Source organism: Trachurus japonicus, chromosome 18, assembly GCF_045865225.1.
Source record: "Trachurus japonicus isolate A0001 chromosome 18, Traja_1.0".
Lineage (NCBI taxonomy): Eukaryota > Metazoa > Chordata > Actinopteri > Carangiformes > Carangidae > Trachurus > Trachurus japonicus.
Window position 1 is genome coordinate 8,758,712 of NC_140924.1, and position 18,249 is coordinate 8,776,960.

The 18,249-nt window shown below is 38.2% G+C and overlaps 2 protein-coding genes across 4 annotated transcripts in view; one reads left to right on the forward strand and one right to left on the reverse strand.

Moving 5' to 3' along the window:
• The window catches only part of exoc6b (exocyst complex component 6B), a 168,801-nt gene extending 166,570 nt beyond the window's left edge, over positions 1-2,231 (reverse strand). For 2 of the 3 annotated variants that reach the window (XM_085759053.1, XM_085759052.1), the window contains exon 1: positions 2,013-2,230. In XM_085759053.1, the coding sequence (XP_085615179.1) occupies positions 2,013-2,101 (89 nt within the window). In that variant the 5' untranslated portion in view covers positions 2,102-2,230. Of the gene's footprint in view, positions 1-2,012 lie in introns of all 3 variants that reach the window. The other variant, XM_085759054.1, reaches the window with a different exon arrangement.
• A 2,576-nt stretch (positions 2,232-4,807) lies between these two features.
• Positions 4,808-18,226, forward strand: tkfc (triokinase/FMN cyclase). Its single transcript, XM_085760552.1, has 17 exons — positions 4,808-4,862; positions 6,259-6,445; positions 7,500-7,604; positions 7,946-8,133; positions 8,220-8,298; positions 9,126-9,215; positions 10,019-10,053; positions 10,154-10,238; positions 10,356-10,445; positions 11,277-11,393; positions 14,163-14,282; positions 15,261-15,398; positions 15,484-15,590; positions 15,671-15,777; positions 16,698-16,731; positions 16,830-16,922; positions 17,625-18,226. The coding sequence occupies exons 1-17, from the start codon at positions 4,857-4,859 to the stop codon at positions 17,781-17,783; spliced, it is 1,740 nt and encodes a 579-aa protein (XP_085616678.1). The 5' UTR covers positions 4,808-4,856; the 3' UTR covers positions 17,784-18,226.
• Positions 18,227-18,249: the final 23 nt, after the last annotated feature.

The window sequence follows — 18,249 nt, forward strand, 5'->3', positions numbered from 1 at the left end:
TAGGTTGAGCCTGTTGTTGGTTAATTTAATTGGGTTATTTTCATTGAATTGGGTATTCTGACTGAGAACACAATTCTAGGTTATTTCTGTTGGGAATCATTTCTATAATGTTGTGTTGGTTTGTTTTGGACTACCCAACACATTGGGTTGACATTCGGTGTTTGTGAATATAGCCTAAGTTTAGGTTATTTCTGTTAAATATATAATAATTGTTGTATTAAGGGAATCAACCCAATTTGTTGGGTTATATTTAACCCGGTGTGTGTTCTGTCCAATATTTAACCAGTGCTGGGTTGGGAAACTACCCAAATTGGGTTGTTTTTAACCCAACATTTTTAAGAGTGTAACTGGGATTTATTGTATCTATGTAATATATGTTTTATTTATCTGAAACTGTTGTATAATGTTCGTCATTTTTTGACAGAAAATGAACATTTAAATCACAAATAACCTTCTGATACCTTCACTTCAGATCTGTCTTGTGAGTAGGGGTGGGAGAAAAAATCGATTCACATAGATATCGCGATATCTTTTTTGACGATTTTTAAATCGATTTTTTTTCAAAAATCGATTTTTTTTCAAAAATCGATTTTTTTTTTTTTTTGAAAAAAAATTTTTTTTTGAATTTTTGAAAAAAAAATTTTGGAATTTTTTTAAATATTGTGCAATGTGTATTTGTTAGCCTCTTTTACATACAGAGAGTACAGGCTTTGAAAAGGGTTTAAGTTCATTTTATAATGGAGTATGTTAATTTATAGGCTCCTACAGTGTTTGTGTGCAGATAAATGTTAAAAATGCGACTAAAAATCGAGAGAATCGGCAATATCGTAGAATCGCAATTTAAATCGAATCGGCATCCAAAAAATCGTAGAAGAATCGAATCGGGAGAAAAGCATATCGTCCCAGCCCTACTTGTGAGTATACGGTAGCTAAGGCAGCGGTGTCAAACATGTGGCCCGAGGGCCAAAACCGGCCGCCACAATTTGCCAAGTGTGAAAATTACACAGACGACATAAAGAGGTTTAATGTTGTTGAAACTGCACATATTTTGATTTAGGAAGTTCAGGTTGTTCATAATGTTTTGTAAAAAGATAGTTCAACATCTTAATAAGGCCGGTAAGTAGCTACTTGTGCTTCTTAACACCACAACTTCTTTTGTTTTGATATGTTATGTTAATATTTTACCCACTTGAGATCAAATTTCTCTGAGATATCAACTGAGATGAAAAAATATTATTATTGTGACGGAAAAGTCATTCAGAGTTCTTCCATTTAATTAATTATTGAGCAACAACAACTCTGTCATAGCCTACAATGTAATTTTTGACTGTTGCTAACCAGCTAGCTCCTCCTGGCTAACTAACTGCCACACTGACCAAAAGCTTCCCAAACTCTACTTTTTACAAGTTGTCAAGCTGAAATAATAAAACACACAAAAGGCCACATGGCCAGATAGCAGAGAGGGTTTCTGAACCACCACCAGCACCACTCAGAAACCAGCCTAGTGTCGACTCATTCATAGTGAGCTCAGCTGCTCTGTCTGGCCCCCAGTGAGCTGAATGACAAGTAGTTAGTTAGGCAGTTAGCTAGCTCAGGTGGCTAACTGTTAGCCTAATAAGTTGCTGCTGTGGACAAAGTTTCATAAACTTTGGTGACAAAGCTTTAAAAATAAATAAATAAATAAACAGGAAAGTGTCGAGATAAAACCATGGCGTCATTGTGAGCGTTTAATTAACATGTATGTGAGATGTAAAAAATAAAATAAAATAAAAAATAGCTTGGTTTATTAGTGTTTTGCTACAGTTAGCCGGTTAGCTGTCCGACAACGGAATCACGGACGTTAAAGTTTGAAAGAGAGTGAGTTTGTGCTAACGGCTGCTATCGAACGCTCCGCTCTCGGTTCCCTCTCCGCTGTGCTGAGTGACGCGACGCCGAGAATGGAGCTGCTTCCCCCGGGCAGACTCGGTGGAAGCAGCCGGTGGTGCTGGAGGTGCTTGGTTGTTGTTACTCACCGGAGCGTTGGTCCGATACAGTTGGTGTCTGTGCTCTCGATCTCCCGCAGGATCCGTTCGTGTTCCGCGGCTGTCTCCATGCTCGCCATCCTGCATGTTGCTGTGGTGCTGCTGCTGGAGCTGGAGGACAACGACGGTTCTTCCAAGCCGAGCCGAGCCGAGCTGAGCCTGGACTGGATGTCTACTGGGCTCCGTGCGTCATGAGCTGAGCGAGGAGGAACCAGGGGGGGGTTGGTTTGATGTTTTCACGGAGCAGCCCGAGTGAGCGGAGTTTAAAGAGGGGCGGGGAGGGTGTGTGGCGGGGCAAAAGTGTGACATACCTGTACAATGTTATTAGTCCAGTCATTTTATGAGAAAAGGTTAAACAAATTGCAACAGAAGCAAACTCAACTGGTTTTGTATCCTCAACATGTCCTGAATGAGGGGGAAAAAAGCCGCCTGAAGAATCCCATAGGGGAAAGTTTAGAAAAAGACCCAAATATATCATTTATACGCAGGCTATTAATTATTTTTCTCACGTGAATAGGGTCAAATTTTGAACCTTTAGATATCTCCATGAAAATTACTGAGTTAATTACTTACATTAAGACCACCACAGCACCTTTATGTATACATGTGCCATCAAAATTGAGGAATTTATGCAAATTTATGCAAATTTGCTCATGTTAAAGGGATAGTAGCATTTTTTAAAAGTGGGGTTGTATGATCTACAAATAGCCCCTAAGTACTTTAATTGCAGTAGAAGACTCTCTGCAAAATTTCATATTCACAAATGTAAGTTCATTAAAAAGTGGTGAGCTCAAGCAATACATAACCTCCATCAAATTTTCAAGCAACCAGAAAGCGATTAAAGCAGAAGTAAGCGGAATATTTGTGTTAAAGCAGATATCAGTGGAATGTTTTTGTTAATATAAGTCCTAAATAGTCCTATTTTCCGTCAGCAATCACTTACATGAAGTATTTCAGCCTAAACACGAGTCTCTCTGTCACTCTGCTCTGCTGTAACCCGAGGAGAAAATTTTCCTTGTGGGATACAAGTGTTATCCAATGAGGGGAGAGAACGGCATGAAGGGCTGTGTGTGCAGCCAAGGGATGCGCGTGAATGTGGTGACGTAGCACGAGGACCAATTGATGCCTGACAAGGGCGGGGGCTGCTAACTCATGGTGCGTTCAAGGAAACTCGTACTTTGTGTTTTTCCTTCCTGTGAAGTCATACCAGTTCGATCTGGTACGAGTTCACGGGTCGGAAGTTACGAGTGGCCGTTATAGGGAACTTTCACAGACAACAGGACGGTAAAAACACGAGCTACGGGTTACCTGGAACGCTACCAAGTCGTAGTTGTGACTTGAAGCTGTAACTTACGGTTTCAAAAGCCTGCCTTGAACACAGCATTAGCCGAAACGGCCGTGCCGATGATATCTGCTTTAATATAAGTCTTAAATAGTTATATCTTCCGACAGCAATCACTTACATAGAGTGTTTGGTCTGAAACACGGGTCTGTCAGTCACTCTGCTCTGCTCTGAGCCGAGGAGAAAACTTTCCTTGTATCCTACAACCTTTATCCAATGAGGAGAGAGAACGGGAGAGCTGGCCAGCTTAATGGGAGGACTGGATGGCAAAAGTGTGACATACCTGTACAGGGCCGGCCCTAAGCAAAATTTTATTTTGGGGCTGCAAATAATATTGATTATTGATTATTTACACATCTACTATGAACTTATTTCATTTTCTAATCTGTGATTACGATTCACCATTTTAGCCTGGCTTGTTTTTTCTTACCCTATCAATGGTTTTTAATCTGAAATGGTACCAAATTCTGGTAAATGTGCAGCCTGGGGCCTAATTAAAGTCTCAAAATAAACCAATAGACAATGCATTAATTGTAAACGCATCATCTGCTTTTATATTTTTGGTTTTAGATAAACTGTAACAACAATGTGAAGTCCAACAACAAGGTGCACTTATGCCTTGGGCCGGCTCTGTACCTGTACAATGTTATGGACAGTTTATGTTTGAAAGGTTAAAAAAAAATAAAATAAAAAAAACTTCATATTTTTATCTTTATTCATCATCTTTTTCTTTTTTTTTTCTTCGGTGTGGGGAAAAATATGGAAATGTGTAAAATATACATTAAAAAAAGTTTTGAAAGCCCTCTTCATATTTTGATTTTATGTTTAATTTCCTCAATATTTTGAGGTTTGCTGGTAAACTGAGGGGAAAAAAACTCATGACATTAAATCAAAATTATATTAAATGCAAAATGGATTCAGCAAAATCTGTAAAACCTTTCAAAATCTCCTATGAAATGTTTTTTTAAATAGCTACTTTTCGTTATTATTTTCATTTTGTTCCTTAATATTTTAATATGTCCCGCTTTTTCACACATACTACAGAGCACCGATAGTGTCTGTTTTGCACTAAAGAAATGTGGCTCACATTAACGTTATTTTATTACTTTTTTTTTTTATCTTAAAAAGTTTAGATACGATACCGGAAATTACGCTGATCGTGAAATGTGAAATGAAGCAGCACTTCCTGTCAATGTTTCAAAATAAAACTAACAGTCCAAGTCTTAGCTCACTTTCCGGCTAAAGATTAATTCCCAATTACTTGATTTCATGCGCATTTTATACAAGTAAACAATTTTGTATTTTAACGATCATCATGCTCACCTAGAGAAGTAACGCTTCCACATTTCGCTAAACCATATGCTTTTACTTTGAAGGGAATACCGCTACTGCACAACATCCGGCGTCATTTCAGCGTAACGCGTCACACTTGACAACATTTGTTACTACTGTACCTGCTGTCGGAGGGGGAAGAAGAAGCGACACATGTAAAAATGGAGGTAAAAATAAAACAATAATAGTAACACATTTAAACAACAGGGAGGAGAAGTGTCATGGCGGACGACTGGAGGTTTTTGCAGCATGACTGTGTGTGTCTGTGTGTGTGTTTGTGTTAGCAGCATTGTTTTGCACACTTGTCATTCAAAGAGAGCAGAGTCCAGTGCAGTGGAAACGGAAGTGAAGGAGAAAAAAAAGCTGTAAATCTCACATTTTTACACCGAGTTGTTGTTGTTGCACGTTAAACTTTATTGTGCCGCTTGTGTAAACATGGATTTAACAAGTCTGTGCAATCAGCACTGTGTGTAACTTATGCACACACACACACACACACACACACACACACACATAGACGGTGGGTATGACTTTGATTGACGACTACCTAATCCAAACGTAAAATATGCAAAAGTGCTGATCAATAACATTGTTTTTATTATGCTAAACTATTATTATTATATTAATAGGTTTGATTCTTGGATATAATACCAGAATAGGAGGATAAAGATAAGATAGAGAATAAAGATAAATATATGAATGAATCAGATACATACACTGCAAAAACTCAGAATCTTTCCAAGAATATTTGTCTTATTTCTTGTCAAAATATCTAATTTCTAGTCAAAACTAATCTCTTTCCACTTACAATAAGGCTCATACTTGTTTTTAGATCATTTTCACATGTTTCAAACGTATTTTCACTTGAAATAATCGAGTGATAGAAAAATCTGCCAGTGAAAGCAGGTTTTTGTGCTTCTAATAAGAAAGAAAAACTTGCTCCATTATCAGATTCTTCTGCTTAAAGCAGAAGTAAGCAGAATGTTTGTGTTAATATAAGTCTTAAATAGTTATATCTTCCGACAGCAATCACTTATATAGAGTGTTTGGTCTGAAACACGGGTCTGTCAGTCACTCTGCTCTGAGCCGAGGAGAAAACTTTCCTTGTATCCTACAACCTTTATCCAATGAGAAGAGAGAACGGCATAAAGGGGCGGTCCTCTCTGTGTGTGTAGCCAAGGGATGCGCGTGAATGTGGTGACGTAGGGACGAGGGCGGTGACTGCTAACTCCATCGGCTGACGAGAAGCTAGCCAAAACCACCGGATCGCTTACTACTGCTTTAATTCAAGTGAAAATATACTTGAAAGAAGTAAAAAAAAAAAAAAAAAAGTGTCAAAGCAAGCTAGTTTTTATGTGATGAGTCTTATTTTAAGTACAATGAGATTTGTTTTGACAAGAAATGACATTTTGACTAAAAATAAGACAAATATTTTTGGTAAGATTTTGAGTTTTTACAGTGTAAATGAGAAAATATGTCCAAATGTGTAAATGCAAATACAACTTTAAAGCTCGCTCTGTCATGTTATTTGTAACGATCAGTCTCTTGGTTTCTGCCCGTCAGCCTCAGAGGAAGCTGATCAACTCGGTGGACGTCTGTGTGGACGAGGCGCTGAGCGGCGTGGCGCGGGCCGGCGGCCTGGTGCTGCTGCAGGGCCACCGGGTGCTGCTGCGCTCAGACCTGGACCGCCTGGACGGGAAAGTGGCGCTGCTGTCGGGAGGGGGGTCCGGACACGAGCCGGCACACGGAGGTACGGGCAGAGTTTATGTCTTATTAAAGGGATAGTTCAACATTTAGTCAGAGCCTCCTCTCACTATAATCCCTATTGTCATAGCAGCAGGTTCGTCACCTTTAATTATTGGTGCATGTTGTTTTGAGATCAGCAGGGCAGAGATGTGAGCTGCTCAGTGAACACAATGGAGGTGAACGGTACAGGTCCCCTGTCCCTCATCAAACTCATCAAATACACAATCCAACAACTCCTCTCCTCTTTCCTCTCACCTCCTCCCATTTCCTCTCTCCTCTCCTCTTTCTCATGACAATAGGGATTATGGCAATGGGACGAATCTCCTTGTTGTTTACAACTACTTCCGGGTAGAAAACCAGCATGAGAACAATAGTGACGGATGAGAGTTTCGCTATATATATCTAATTTTTCATGTTACTATATCACCGTTTAGACTAATCTGATGTTTGTAAAGTCTATAAAACCAATGATTGGACAAACATTACTATTTATGTGTGCACATTTTTGTAATTAGTCATGGTTATCATAGATTAGCTGGGCTAACGGTTAGCTACCTGTTTAACTTTAATAACTCAGTGACTCAATAAACGGTCCATGAAAACATATTTTCTCCAGCGGATATCTGAGTTACAACATGACTGAGCTAACTGGAGTAGTTTCATGTCGTGTCCCACAACGGGAGGGTTTTAACAGCTGACGTCCTGCCGTTAGCTTAGCTACCGCCATTAGCCGTCCCTGTCAGCTGCAGCCACTGATTGCTTTTTAGCAACACAAAAATCACACACAGAAATAGTAATGTTTCTTCAATCATTTCAGATTTGTCTAAACGGTGATAGGGCGTGAAAAATATGATATATAGCCTAGCTAAACTCTCGTTCGTTACTATTGATCTCATTCAAATTACGTGCTGGTTTTCTACCTGGAAGTAGAATGTAAACAACAAGGCGATTCGGTCTATAGGCGGCCAAAATGTTGAACTATCCCTTTAAAACTACAAACACAGAGCGATGTTTTAATCTTCTATGTTTACCTCCTCCCTCCTCCTCTGTGTCTCCAGGTTACGTCGGTGCTGGGATGCTGTCGGCTGCAGTCGCCGGCGGCGTGTTCGCGTCTCCGCCTCCCGCCAGCATCCTGGCCGCCATCATGGCCCTGCACAACGCAGGTTGTATTAATATAAAGACTCATTCAATTTATATATATATTTATATACAGTATATGAATGAATTGATTTGTTTATTTATTTCAAACGTGTCTAAAATAATAATAAAAAAACAAATAAAAAATAAAAGTATCATCAAATAACAGTATACACACAAGTGTAGGAGGAAGTAGCTATACCTTTTTAACTCATCATGGTTTATACATTTTTATACTAATTCAAATATGTATTTACATAAATATTCATATAAATATATAGCCATAAATACTACATCTTTTTGTCTTTTGTGTAGTATATTATACTACATAAATATCATTAAAGCATGTATTTATACATATCCACAGGAGCGTCCGGCGTCCTCCTCATCGTGACGAACTACACCGGCGACCGCCTCAACTTCGGACTGGCCGCGGAGCAGGCCCGTAACCACGGCGTCGCTGTCGACATGGTGATCGTTGCCGAGGACTGCGCCTTCGACCGGCCCAGCAAGGCGGGGAGGAGAGGCCTGTGTGGCACCGTCTTCATTCACAAGGTAAACAACAACAACTACAACAACAAACTACTCTGACCGCGTCCCAGATCACTACATTTCCCATAATGCAACACTCTCTCTCTCAGCTGGCAGGTGCCCTGGCAGAAGGAGGCTCCTCTTTGGACCAGATTGTTGCCAAGGTGACGGAGGTTCTGAAGGGGATTGGTGAGTCTCTGCTCTTCCTTTGTTGTTTACATTCTACTTCCGGGTAGAAAACCAGCACGTAATTTGAATGAGGACAGTAGTAACGAACGAGAGTTTAGCTAAATATATCATGTTTTTCACGCCCTATCACCGTTTAGACAAATCTGAAATGATTGAAGAAACATTACTATTTCTGTGTACAGTGTTTTGTGTTGCTGTGTGTGGTATTTATTCACCATATTTATCCACGGTGTCTAGAACGCATCAATGGCTCAGCTGGCAGGGACAGCAAAGCTAACAGCAGCTAAGCTAACGGCGGCAGCTAAGCTAACGGCGGTAGCTAAGCTAACAGCAGCAGCTAAGCTAACATCAGGATGTCAGCTGTTAAAACCCTCCCGTTGTCGGACATGACATGAAACTAGTCCAGTTAGCTCAGTCATGTTGTAACTAAGATATAAAATATTTTTCCTTGGAGCGTTTATTGAGTCACTGAATTATTGAAGTTAAACAGGTAGCTAGCGGTTAGCCGCGCAAATTTACGATAACCATGACTAATTACAAAAATGTGCACACAGAAATAGTAATGTTTGTCCAATCATTGGTTTTATAAACTTTACAAACATCAGATTAGTCTAAATGGCGATATAGTAACATGAAAAATGAGCGAAACTCCCGTCTGTCACTATTGTTCTCATGCTGGTTTTCTACCCGGAAGTAGTTGAAAAACAACAAGGAGATTTATTCTACTGCTCTGTGTTTAAAGGGATAGTTCCCCTAATAATAATAATAATAATGATACAAAACTATTTGTATTTATTTAAGCTAATACATATTTATTTGTCTTCCAGGGACGCTGGGGGTGAGTCTGTCCCCCTGCAGCGTCCCAGGCTGCCTGCCGTCCTTCGACCTGCCGCCAGGAGACATGGAGCTGGGACTGGGTAAGACCGACGTCACCTGTTGGGGTTAAAGGTCAATTTCCAGTCGTTCAAGTCAAAAAGCCCCAAACAAGTGCACATTTATTCTGAAGCATAAACACACACAAGTATCTATTAATATATGACCAATTATTTGAAATATTCAGGTCATAAATTGTCATCTATTCCAAATGTTTATGTTTATTTTAATCGTTTTTTGTTTTGTTTTGTTTTCAACATTTAAATTCCTACCAATTTAATGTTACGTTAGTTAAATGGACCCGTATCTGAGCATTCACCTTTATTTTGGTGCACATCTGCCGATATGGTTCCGACATAATCTTTTTTTTTTTTAAGTGACCGTATTTAAGAATCTTTGCGATTCATTAATTGTGGTGTTCGATACCACGATTACTTGTGAAAACAAGTAATCGTGACATCCCTAGACAAGTGCAACATACTGTGCATTATTTATTACTTTAAAACGACACCTTTTTATGCTGCTTTTTGATTTGATATGGTGCAACAAACGAAATTTAATTGTCTTTTTATATGCAATGACAATAAATCTATGTATGTATTTATCTATCTATATAGACGGACATACTTTTGAGATGGCCAACATTTCCATGTTAAGAAATTAAATAAATAAAGACATGAAATGTTCCCATCTGTGTGTAATGGATCTATATAATCTATTAGTTTCACTTGTTGAATTGAATTACTGACATAAACAAACGTTTCCATGATATTCTCATTTATTCAGATTCACCTGTATCTGGGAAACATCTCTAAATGTTTACCTGTGTTGTTGCGTCTCCTCTCAGGTATCCATGGTGAACCGGGGATCAAACGGTCGAAGGTGATGCAACAACAACCCACACCCTGTATCTCTATCTGACTCCATTTAGTTAAAAGTTTTTCTTTCTTTTTTTTAATTATTAAATTGAATCTTCACTCAGGTGGCGTCTGCAGACGAGGTGGTGAAAACCATGATCGATCACATGACCAACCCGGACAGCCAATCACATCTGCCGCTGAAATCAGGCACTCATGTTAAATATTTCACTTATATAATGTGTTTTATTAACAGTAGTTATTATTATTTTATTGTCTACAGCCGTTGTTTATTGTTTTATTTACTTTATGTGTGTTTGTGTACAGGAGACAGAGTTGTGGTGTGCGTGAACAACCTCGGAGCTCTGTCCTGTCTGGAGATGGCCGTCGTCACGAGAGCCGCCATCATCTGTCTGGGTAACTACGTGTGTGTGTGTGTGTGTGTGTGTGTCAGTGTTGTTCACTCTTAAAGGACAATTCCAGGTAAATTCAACCTTGGCTCTAGTTTTCTAGTATTTTAGGTCTAAAAGAATGAATCTGCAGATTTGTTTTTTTTTTTTTCAACTCTCTTTATTGATTTTTCTCATTTTGAACATACACACATCAGACACAACAGACATCTTACACATTTACACGTACACGTTTACATAAAAAGGGTCATTTAAATTGTATTAACTTATGTATCTCAAAATGAAAAATAGACAGATGAAGGGGATTAATTTAAAAATAAAAAAAGGAAATAAAAAAGATTATACGTACCCGAATGTATACATTCTTCAAAAGTAAAAAAAAAAAAAAAAGGGGGAGACAAAAACTAAACAGAGACAGGGAAAAATAAATATGTGTATATATATAAAAAATAGAATAAAATTAAATACAAAGTCTTTCCTTCTAGAAGAGCATTTCTATAGCTTGCCCTCAGATTATGTTGTGGTTAAAATAATCAATAAACGGTTGCCAAATACTATAGAACTTTCTTTCCTGATTTTTCAGTGAAAATCTGATTTTCTCCAGCTCTAAATGTCTCATAACATCTGTCATAAGATTTGAATAAGTTGGAGCTGCCTTTTGTTTCCAATTAAATACTTTAAATAAAAAAGTAATATCAACCTTCGTGCCAATCTGCAGATTTTTTAATGAATTTGACCGGACTTGTCCTTTAAAAACCGAACAACGGTATAATAGCCTAAATATCTCTGAAGACTCGAACTAGAGGCGGAATGTCACAGTTGGTCTCCGCGGTTACAGAGAACCGCGGAATGGTGGTCGCCAGGGTGATGTCCGGATCGTTCATGACGTCGTTGGAGATGGCGGGCGTGTCGCTGACCCTGATGGTGGCCGACGACGAGACGCTGAGGCTGTTTGGTGAGCACACGCACACACACACACACACACACACACACATATATACAGTATATGTTAGCCTAGCTTAGCATAAACACTGGAAGCGGAGGGAAACTGTTAGCCTGGTTAGATAAAATTTTTAAAAAAGATTGATTTACCCCCAATTTAATTTCCACTTGATCCGACTCCGTTCCGTTTTATCTCCGTTTGACGCATCAAACCCTCGTGTTCTTGTACAACGAGTGTGTTGTATCGTAAAATATTGCGGTTTTCCACCTCCATGATTAATATTTTTTCATCCATGACGTCCTGTGAGCTTCAGGTTAAATCAACAGCTTTATTTAAAAGAAGTTGACAAGTACAAATAGTATACAGGGAACAGTATACAATGAAAATACAAAGAACATGTGCCAGGGGTGATACAACAAGGTTATACATATTACAAAGGTCTATGGTTTTAATAGCCTTTTCATTTACTGATTTGGTGATTAGCTTAAAATAAAGTTCCATTTCTTTTTGAAAAACATAAAAGCAAGGGGTTTTCTTAGAAAATGTACTTTTATGAATATGAAATTTTGCAAAAAATAAAAACAGATTTACTAAAAAGTAACATTTTCCTTCTTTCTTGGGATAATTAGGGAAACCAAAAACAAAGTAAGTTCCCAAAGTAAAATAAAATCTATTGTAAAAGAGTCAATAGTAAATTTGCTAAGGTCTGCCCATAGTTTTTTCGTGTGAGAGCAAAGCCAGAACAAATGAACAACTGTTTCTGGATGCAAATTACAGAAAGAGCAGTTAATATTAATGTCCTTTTTAAATTTTTGCATATAATGATTAGCTGGATAATATTTATGTATGATTTTGTAAGAAACCTCCTTAACCTTATTTGTGATTAAAAACTTGTTAGGAAGCATCCACAGGTCCCTCTGATTGATTGATTGATTGACGAGTTGTTGCTTGTGCCAGCAGGTGAAACCAATGTTAACCAAGTGATGATTTACAGTCAGAAAGTTATAGATAAGTGTTTTATTTTGAAATTAACCGGACGCTCGGTGCGTTTGAATTCCTGTGTGGTGTGATCTAATCGATGTGGATTGATGCGTGATGGCTCCGTCGTCCGGCAAAAAATAACGGAGCGGAGACGGATTCAGTGGAAATTGGGGGTTAGAGCACACGTGTCAAACTCAAGATTCGGCCAGTGATACAGATTCATCACACTACTCACACTACAAATCCCATAATACACTGCAACATCTACCGTAAAGTCATGACCAAGCAATTGATCGACAACATACATGAACCCTTTTGCTCGAAGTCTCCATTAATGAAAAACAAAGTTATTTTTGTTTTCGTTCATTATATTCTTATTTAATTACATTTTTATTGAGAAGATTTGCAGTACACTGGCTGTTCAAATTCATATTTCTGATTCAAACAATGTCAGTTTTAGTCTGTTCAATACAAGTCAGTACTGTTTGGCCCGTGACATACTTAGGGTTTTACATTTTAGCCCCTTCTGTGATGGAGTTTGACGCCCCCGATTTAGAGGAAACCATTCAATGAAATTGTTAAATTAAGGGTAAAAACAACAGCTGAGTGGTTGATACCAAGCTCAATGCTCAGCTCCTCCAACACACGTAACTCACAAAGTGTTCTTTATACGTCTCAGTTCATTTACAGGTTAAGCAAACAAGATACACAGAGTAAACACAGCAGCTCTGGAGATCTCAATAACGTACGTGCATTTTCTTTAGTTTGGAAAAAGCCAGAAAGTCACTTGTAGCTATAAAGCCAAAGCTCGGCTCCTGTGACGAACACACCGACTGTAAACGGTGCAGATGTTTTATCTTTGTGAACTTTCTGCCTTTCTGACCCAATCAGAGATCAAACTAAATGTCCTCACGAAGCCTAAAACCTCACACGGTCCCCACAAAGATAGGAAAACAAGAAGTCAAGTATCCACACACACACACTTGGTATCATGTATCATTAAGTTAAGTTAGCTGTTAATTTATGGAACAAATTGGAGAATTACTTAAAAACATGCAATACCATAATAATCTTATTTAAAAAAGTACTTAAAAACAGGATGATTGATTTATATAAGTTAGAGTAATGAGTGGTGACACGTGCTATGCTGCTGCTATTTTTGTTTTGTTTTGTTCTGTATGTTTGATTGTCTTTTTCTTTTCTTTTTTTCCTGATTTTTTGAGGAGGAAGGAAGCAGCTTCACTCTTTTCACTCTTTTGTGATTGCTTATTTCTTTTATTAATAAATGACAAATTGTACATTTTAAAATTTTTTAATTAGTTTGAGTTGTAACAGGGTAGGCCAGGGCCGTTGCTAGGAATTCTGGGCCCCCTTAAAGAATACTAAAGTGGGCCCCTCCCCCTAACTTTTCCTTTTTTTTTTTCTTAGACTACGTATGTATTATCGTTTTTTATTTAGCCTTCTTTGTTTTGATGCTAATGCAGCATTACACTGCAAAAACTCAAGTCTTATTTCTAGTCAAAACAAATCTCATTATACTTAAAATAAGACACATCATATTAAAAGTAGCTTGTTTTTAGACACTTTTTACTTCTTTCAAGCATATCTTCACTTGGAATAAGTAGAAAAAATCTGATAGTGGAGCAAGTTTTTCTTGTTCTTGTTTACTCTGATCGATGTTATTTTTATTTATTTATTTTTTCTCTCTGGTTTGTCACTTCTCTTTTAATGACATGTATTGACCGAAATAAACGAAATGAAATGAAGTAACATGTGAAACGACCTTTTAAACCTCATCAGATGCTCGGACCGGCGCCCCCGCCTGGCCCAACCTCAGCAGCGCGAGCGTGAGCGGCCGCAGCTACGTCACTCAGCCTCCGGCCCTGGGCACGCGACCGCAGGACGACGAGCACGCCGAAGGTGAGTGAGTAAACAATCCCTCCGATATGATTCTTCTCATTTTTTCCCTCATTTTGTACTCTTTGTTTGTCTGTTTGTTCTTTTTTTTTTTTTTTGTCTTTGTATTTATTGATGTTGTTTGTTGAAGTTTTAATATATTACACGGGCACTTTGTTTTAATTTATGTCACATTTGAACTTTCATACACTTTTTCAATTACTACATGTGCACATGTAATTAGTAGTTTCTTTCATACGTATATATATAGTATATATATTAGGGGTGGGAGAAAAAATCGATTCACATAAATGTCGCGATATCTTTTTTGACAATTTTTAAATCGATTTTTTTTTTTTATTCTTTTTTTTTTTAATTTTTTTTAATATTGTGCAATGTGCATTTGTTCGCCTTTTTTACATACAGAGAGTACAGGTTTTGAAAAGGGTTTACGTTCACTTTATAATGGAGTATGTTAATTTATAGGCTCCTACAGTATTTGTGTGCAGATAAATGTTAAAAATGTAGACTAAAAATCGAGAGAATCGGCAATATCGTAGAATCGCAATTTAAATCGAATCGCCATCCAAAAAATCGTAGAAGAATCGAATCGGGAGAAAAGCATATCGTCCCAGCCCTAATATATATATATAGGATGATGGTGTATACTATGTAATGTGAGTGTGGGAATGTACAAAACATTGTGTGTATTTTTATTTTTTATGGACTACATTTAGAAATTTAGCTTTGCACTAAATCTGTTACACCCATCTTTTAGTTTTTTCTTTTTTTTAAATGATTAATGACAGTGCACGTTGTCCCTAAATGAAATGAAATCAAATGGTTACACACATTTAATCGTTATACAGTATATAATACGAACAACATTGCGCCCCAGAATTTTCCCTTTTCTATAATGTAAATGTTGTGAATTAAAATTGAACTTATATTATACATTTGTTTTGTTTATTGTTTATTGTTTTTGTTTGTATGTGTGCGTAGGTCCGCTGAGTCCTGTGATGCGCAGGGCGTTAGACAGAGTTTGCTCCACGCTGTTGGATAAACAGGAGGAGCTGAACGCCCTGGACCGAGCTGCTGGGGACGGAGACTGTGGAAACACTCACGCTCAGGCTGCTCGAGGTGGGAGACACGGCGCTTAACGAGCGTTTAATTATCTAATTGTGTGTTTATTTGTCAGTAAAATGTTGTGATGATGTTCCTCCAGCTGTGCAGGAGTGGCTCCAGCATCACGTGGTCCCCGGTTGCCCCGGGAGACTCCTGTCCGTGATGGCCGGCCTGGTGCAGGAGAAGATGGGGGGGTCGTCAGGGGCGGTGGGTTTCTGTATCTGATGTTAGAGATTAAATGTTTTTCACATGTAAACACACAGTGACAAACTTCACGTGCGTTTCAGCTGTACAGCCTGTTCTTGACGGCCGCGGCCGGTCATGTGACCGAGGGGCGGAGCAACGCCGCAGCCTGGGCCAGTGCAGTGCATGCTGGGACACAGGCGATGAGGAGGTGTGGGGACGCAATCTAAAATAAATTATTTATTTAGGCACATAATTGCTCAAATAAGTTTAAAATTATGGATTAAATTAAGTTTTTAAAAAAATGTTTTTTACATTTCCCATGAAATCTAATGTAAAAAAAAAAAACAGCAGCAATTTATTTAATTCACAGATTTTAGTTCAAATATTGAATAAATATTAATCTTAATGCCTAATTGACTCTTTTCGGATATGGTGGAGCTGACTGTTTTGGCACAAAATTGATCTAATAAGTTTTAAATTATGGATTAAGTTAACAATTATTTGCTGTTTTTTATATATTTTTTAATTTTCCAATGAAATCTAATGTAAAAAAAAAAATTTATATAACGTTTTTCACACAGCAGCCATTTATTTAATTCATTGATTTTAGCTTAAATATTGAATAAATAAAAAGTATATAGCCTATGACCCTAACTGCCGATATGGTGGAGCTGGCTGTTTAGGCACAAAATTGATAAATATGTTTAAAATTATGGATTAAGTTTTCAAATATTTGCTGTTTTTTATATATAGTTTAAATTTCCCATTAAATCTAATGTAAAAAAAATGTATATAACATTTTTCACACAGCAGCAATTTATTTAATTCACTGATTTTAGTTTAAATATTGAATAAATAAAAAGTATATATGAAGCTAAATGCCTAATTGACTCTTTTCAGATATGGTGGAGCTGTTTTGGCACAAAATTGATCAAATATGTTTAAAATTATGGATTAAGTTGACAAATATTTGCTGTTTTTTTTTTTATTTCCCATGAAATCTAACTTAAATAATTAATATAACATTTTTCACACATCAACAATTTGTGTAATTCACAGATTTTAGCTCAAATATTGAATGAATAAAAAGTATTATGTCAATCTAACTGCCTAAACAACTGTTTTCAGATACGGTGGCGCTGATCCTGGAGACAGAACCATGGTGAGAGATTTAACTTTATTAGACTTTTATCATAAACTATAAAGTTATTTTAATAATATTAATATTGATATATTTAATATTGTTCTCTTCCTCTGTAGTTGGACGCTCTGTGTCCAGCTGTGGACGAGCTGATGAAGCTGACCACGGCGCCCCCTGGTGGAGAGATGCTGGTGCTGCAGGCGGCCGTACAGGTGTGTGTGTGTGTGTGTGTGTGTGTGTGTGCTGTAGGCTTTAAAGGAATAGTTCACCCAAAATTCAAATTTCACTCATTATCTCCTCCCCCTCATGTGGACTAAGGGCTGGGAGAAGTTTCAGAGTCCTCCGTGGCTTCTCTGAGTTACAGGGGGTCTCGGCGTAGCAGTGCATGTCCATATAACGGTTGCAAATGGATACCAACTGTCTTCGTAACAAAAAGACACACCAAAAAACATCCAAATACCTCCATGCTGCTCCTCTTCCCAGTTCATCCAAATTTGACGAACCGGGAAGAGGAGCTTCAAGAAGCTTCCGCTACAAACAAGCTTGAAATATAGACCTATTTAATTTTTTTCTGAACAATTTCACATTTCGGGGCTTTAATACAAGACGGACATTACATACGAGCAGCATGGAGGTATTTGGATGTTTTCTGGTGTGTCTTTTTGTTACGAAGACAGTTGGTATCCATTTGCAACCGTTATATGGACATGCACTGCTACGCCGAGACCCCCTGTAACTCAGAGAAGCCACGGAGGACTCTGAAACTTCTCCCGGCCCCCCTGAAATTTCAATTTTGGGTGAACTATCCCTTTAACAGGAAGGCTGTTTGTGTGTTACTGAGCCACGACCTTTTCTTCTCTAAACCAGTTTCCCCTCTCTCTCTCTCTCTCTCTCTTTTTTTTAAACTTTTTTAGAAAGCGGCCTCGGGGGCGGAGGCGACCCGTGACCTCACAGCGAGGGCGGGCCGAGCCAGCTACATCGCAGCCGAGAGGGTCACGCTGCCCGACCCCGGCGCCGTGGCGGTGGCGGCCATCTTGAGAGCCGTGCTGGAGTCACTGGAGGAGCAGAAGTAACATTAGTGTCAATCAGCAGGACTAATCAAATCACCGCAGCACCTTTAGTAATTTGCACAAAAAGAAAAGAAATTATGTAATTAAATTTTCACTGTGATGTTGGACTGAACAGAAACTGGAAAAAAAAAATCATTCCTCTTAACTACACATGTAAAACAAGGGAACAAGAATTACACTGTGGTTCAAGCTACAGAAATAAAAGACAGAGAGAGAAAACTAGATGTACGATCAGAAACACAGATTTCCTCCATAGAAGCTCCAGTGAAAACACTATTGCACGTTTCCCATGATGCATCTTCATCCGCTCTGCCGTGTAAACCGACTCGTACCGGCTCTTCCTAAACCTTGTTGGAATGTAAAATATCTTAAATTTAATTATGGGAAACAATTGAAAAAACTCTGCTGTGTCTCAATTCAAATACTTACATGAGTACAGCTGTCATGCTGTCATGTAGTATACTATGTA

Bases quoted from the DNA above. Each gene is read 5' to 3' on its own strand.
- tkfc (XM_085760552.1), top strand. The intron at 10,054-10,153 runs GTGATGCAACAA...ATCTTCACTCAG, and splicing joins CGGGGATCAAACGGTCGAAG to GTGGCGTCTGCAGACGAGGT. The intron at 15,591-15,670 runs GTGGGTTTCTGT...CGTGCGTTTCAG, and splicing joins TGGGGGGGTCGTCAGGGGCG to CTGTACAGCCTGTTCTTGAC.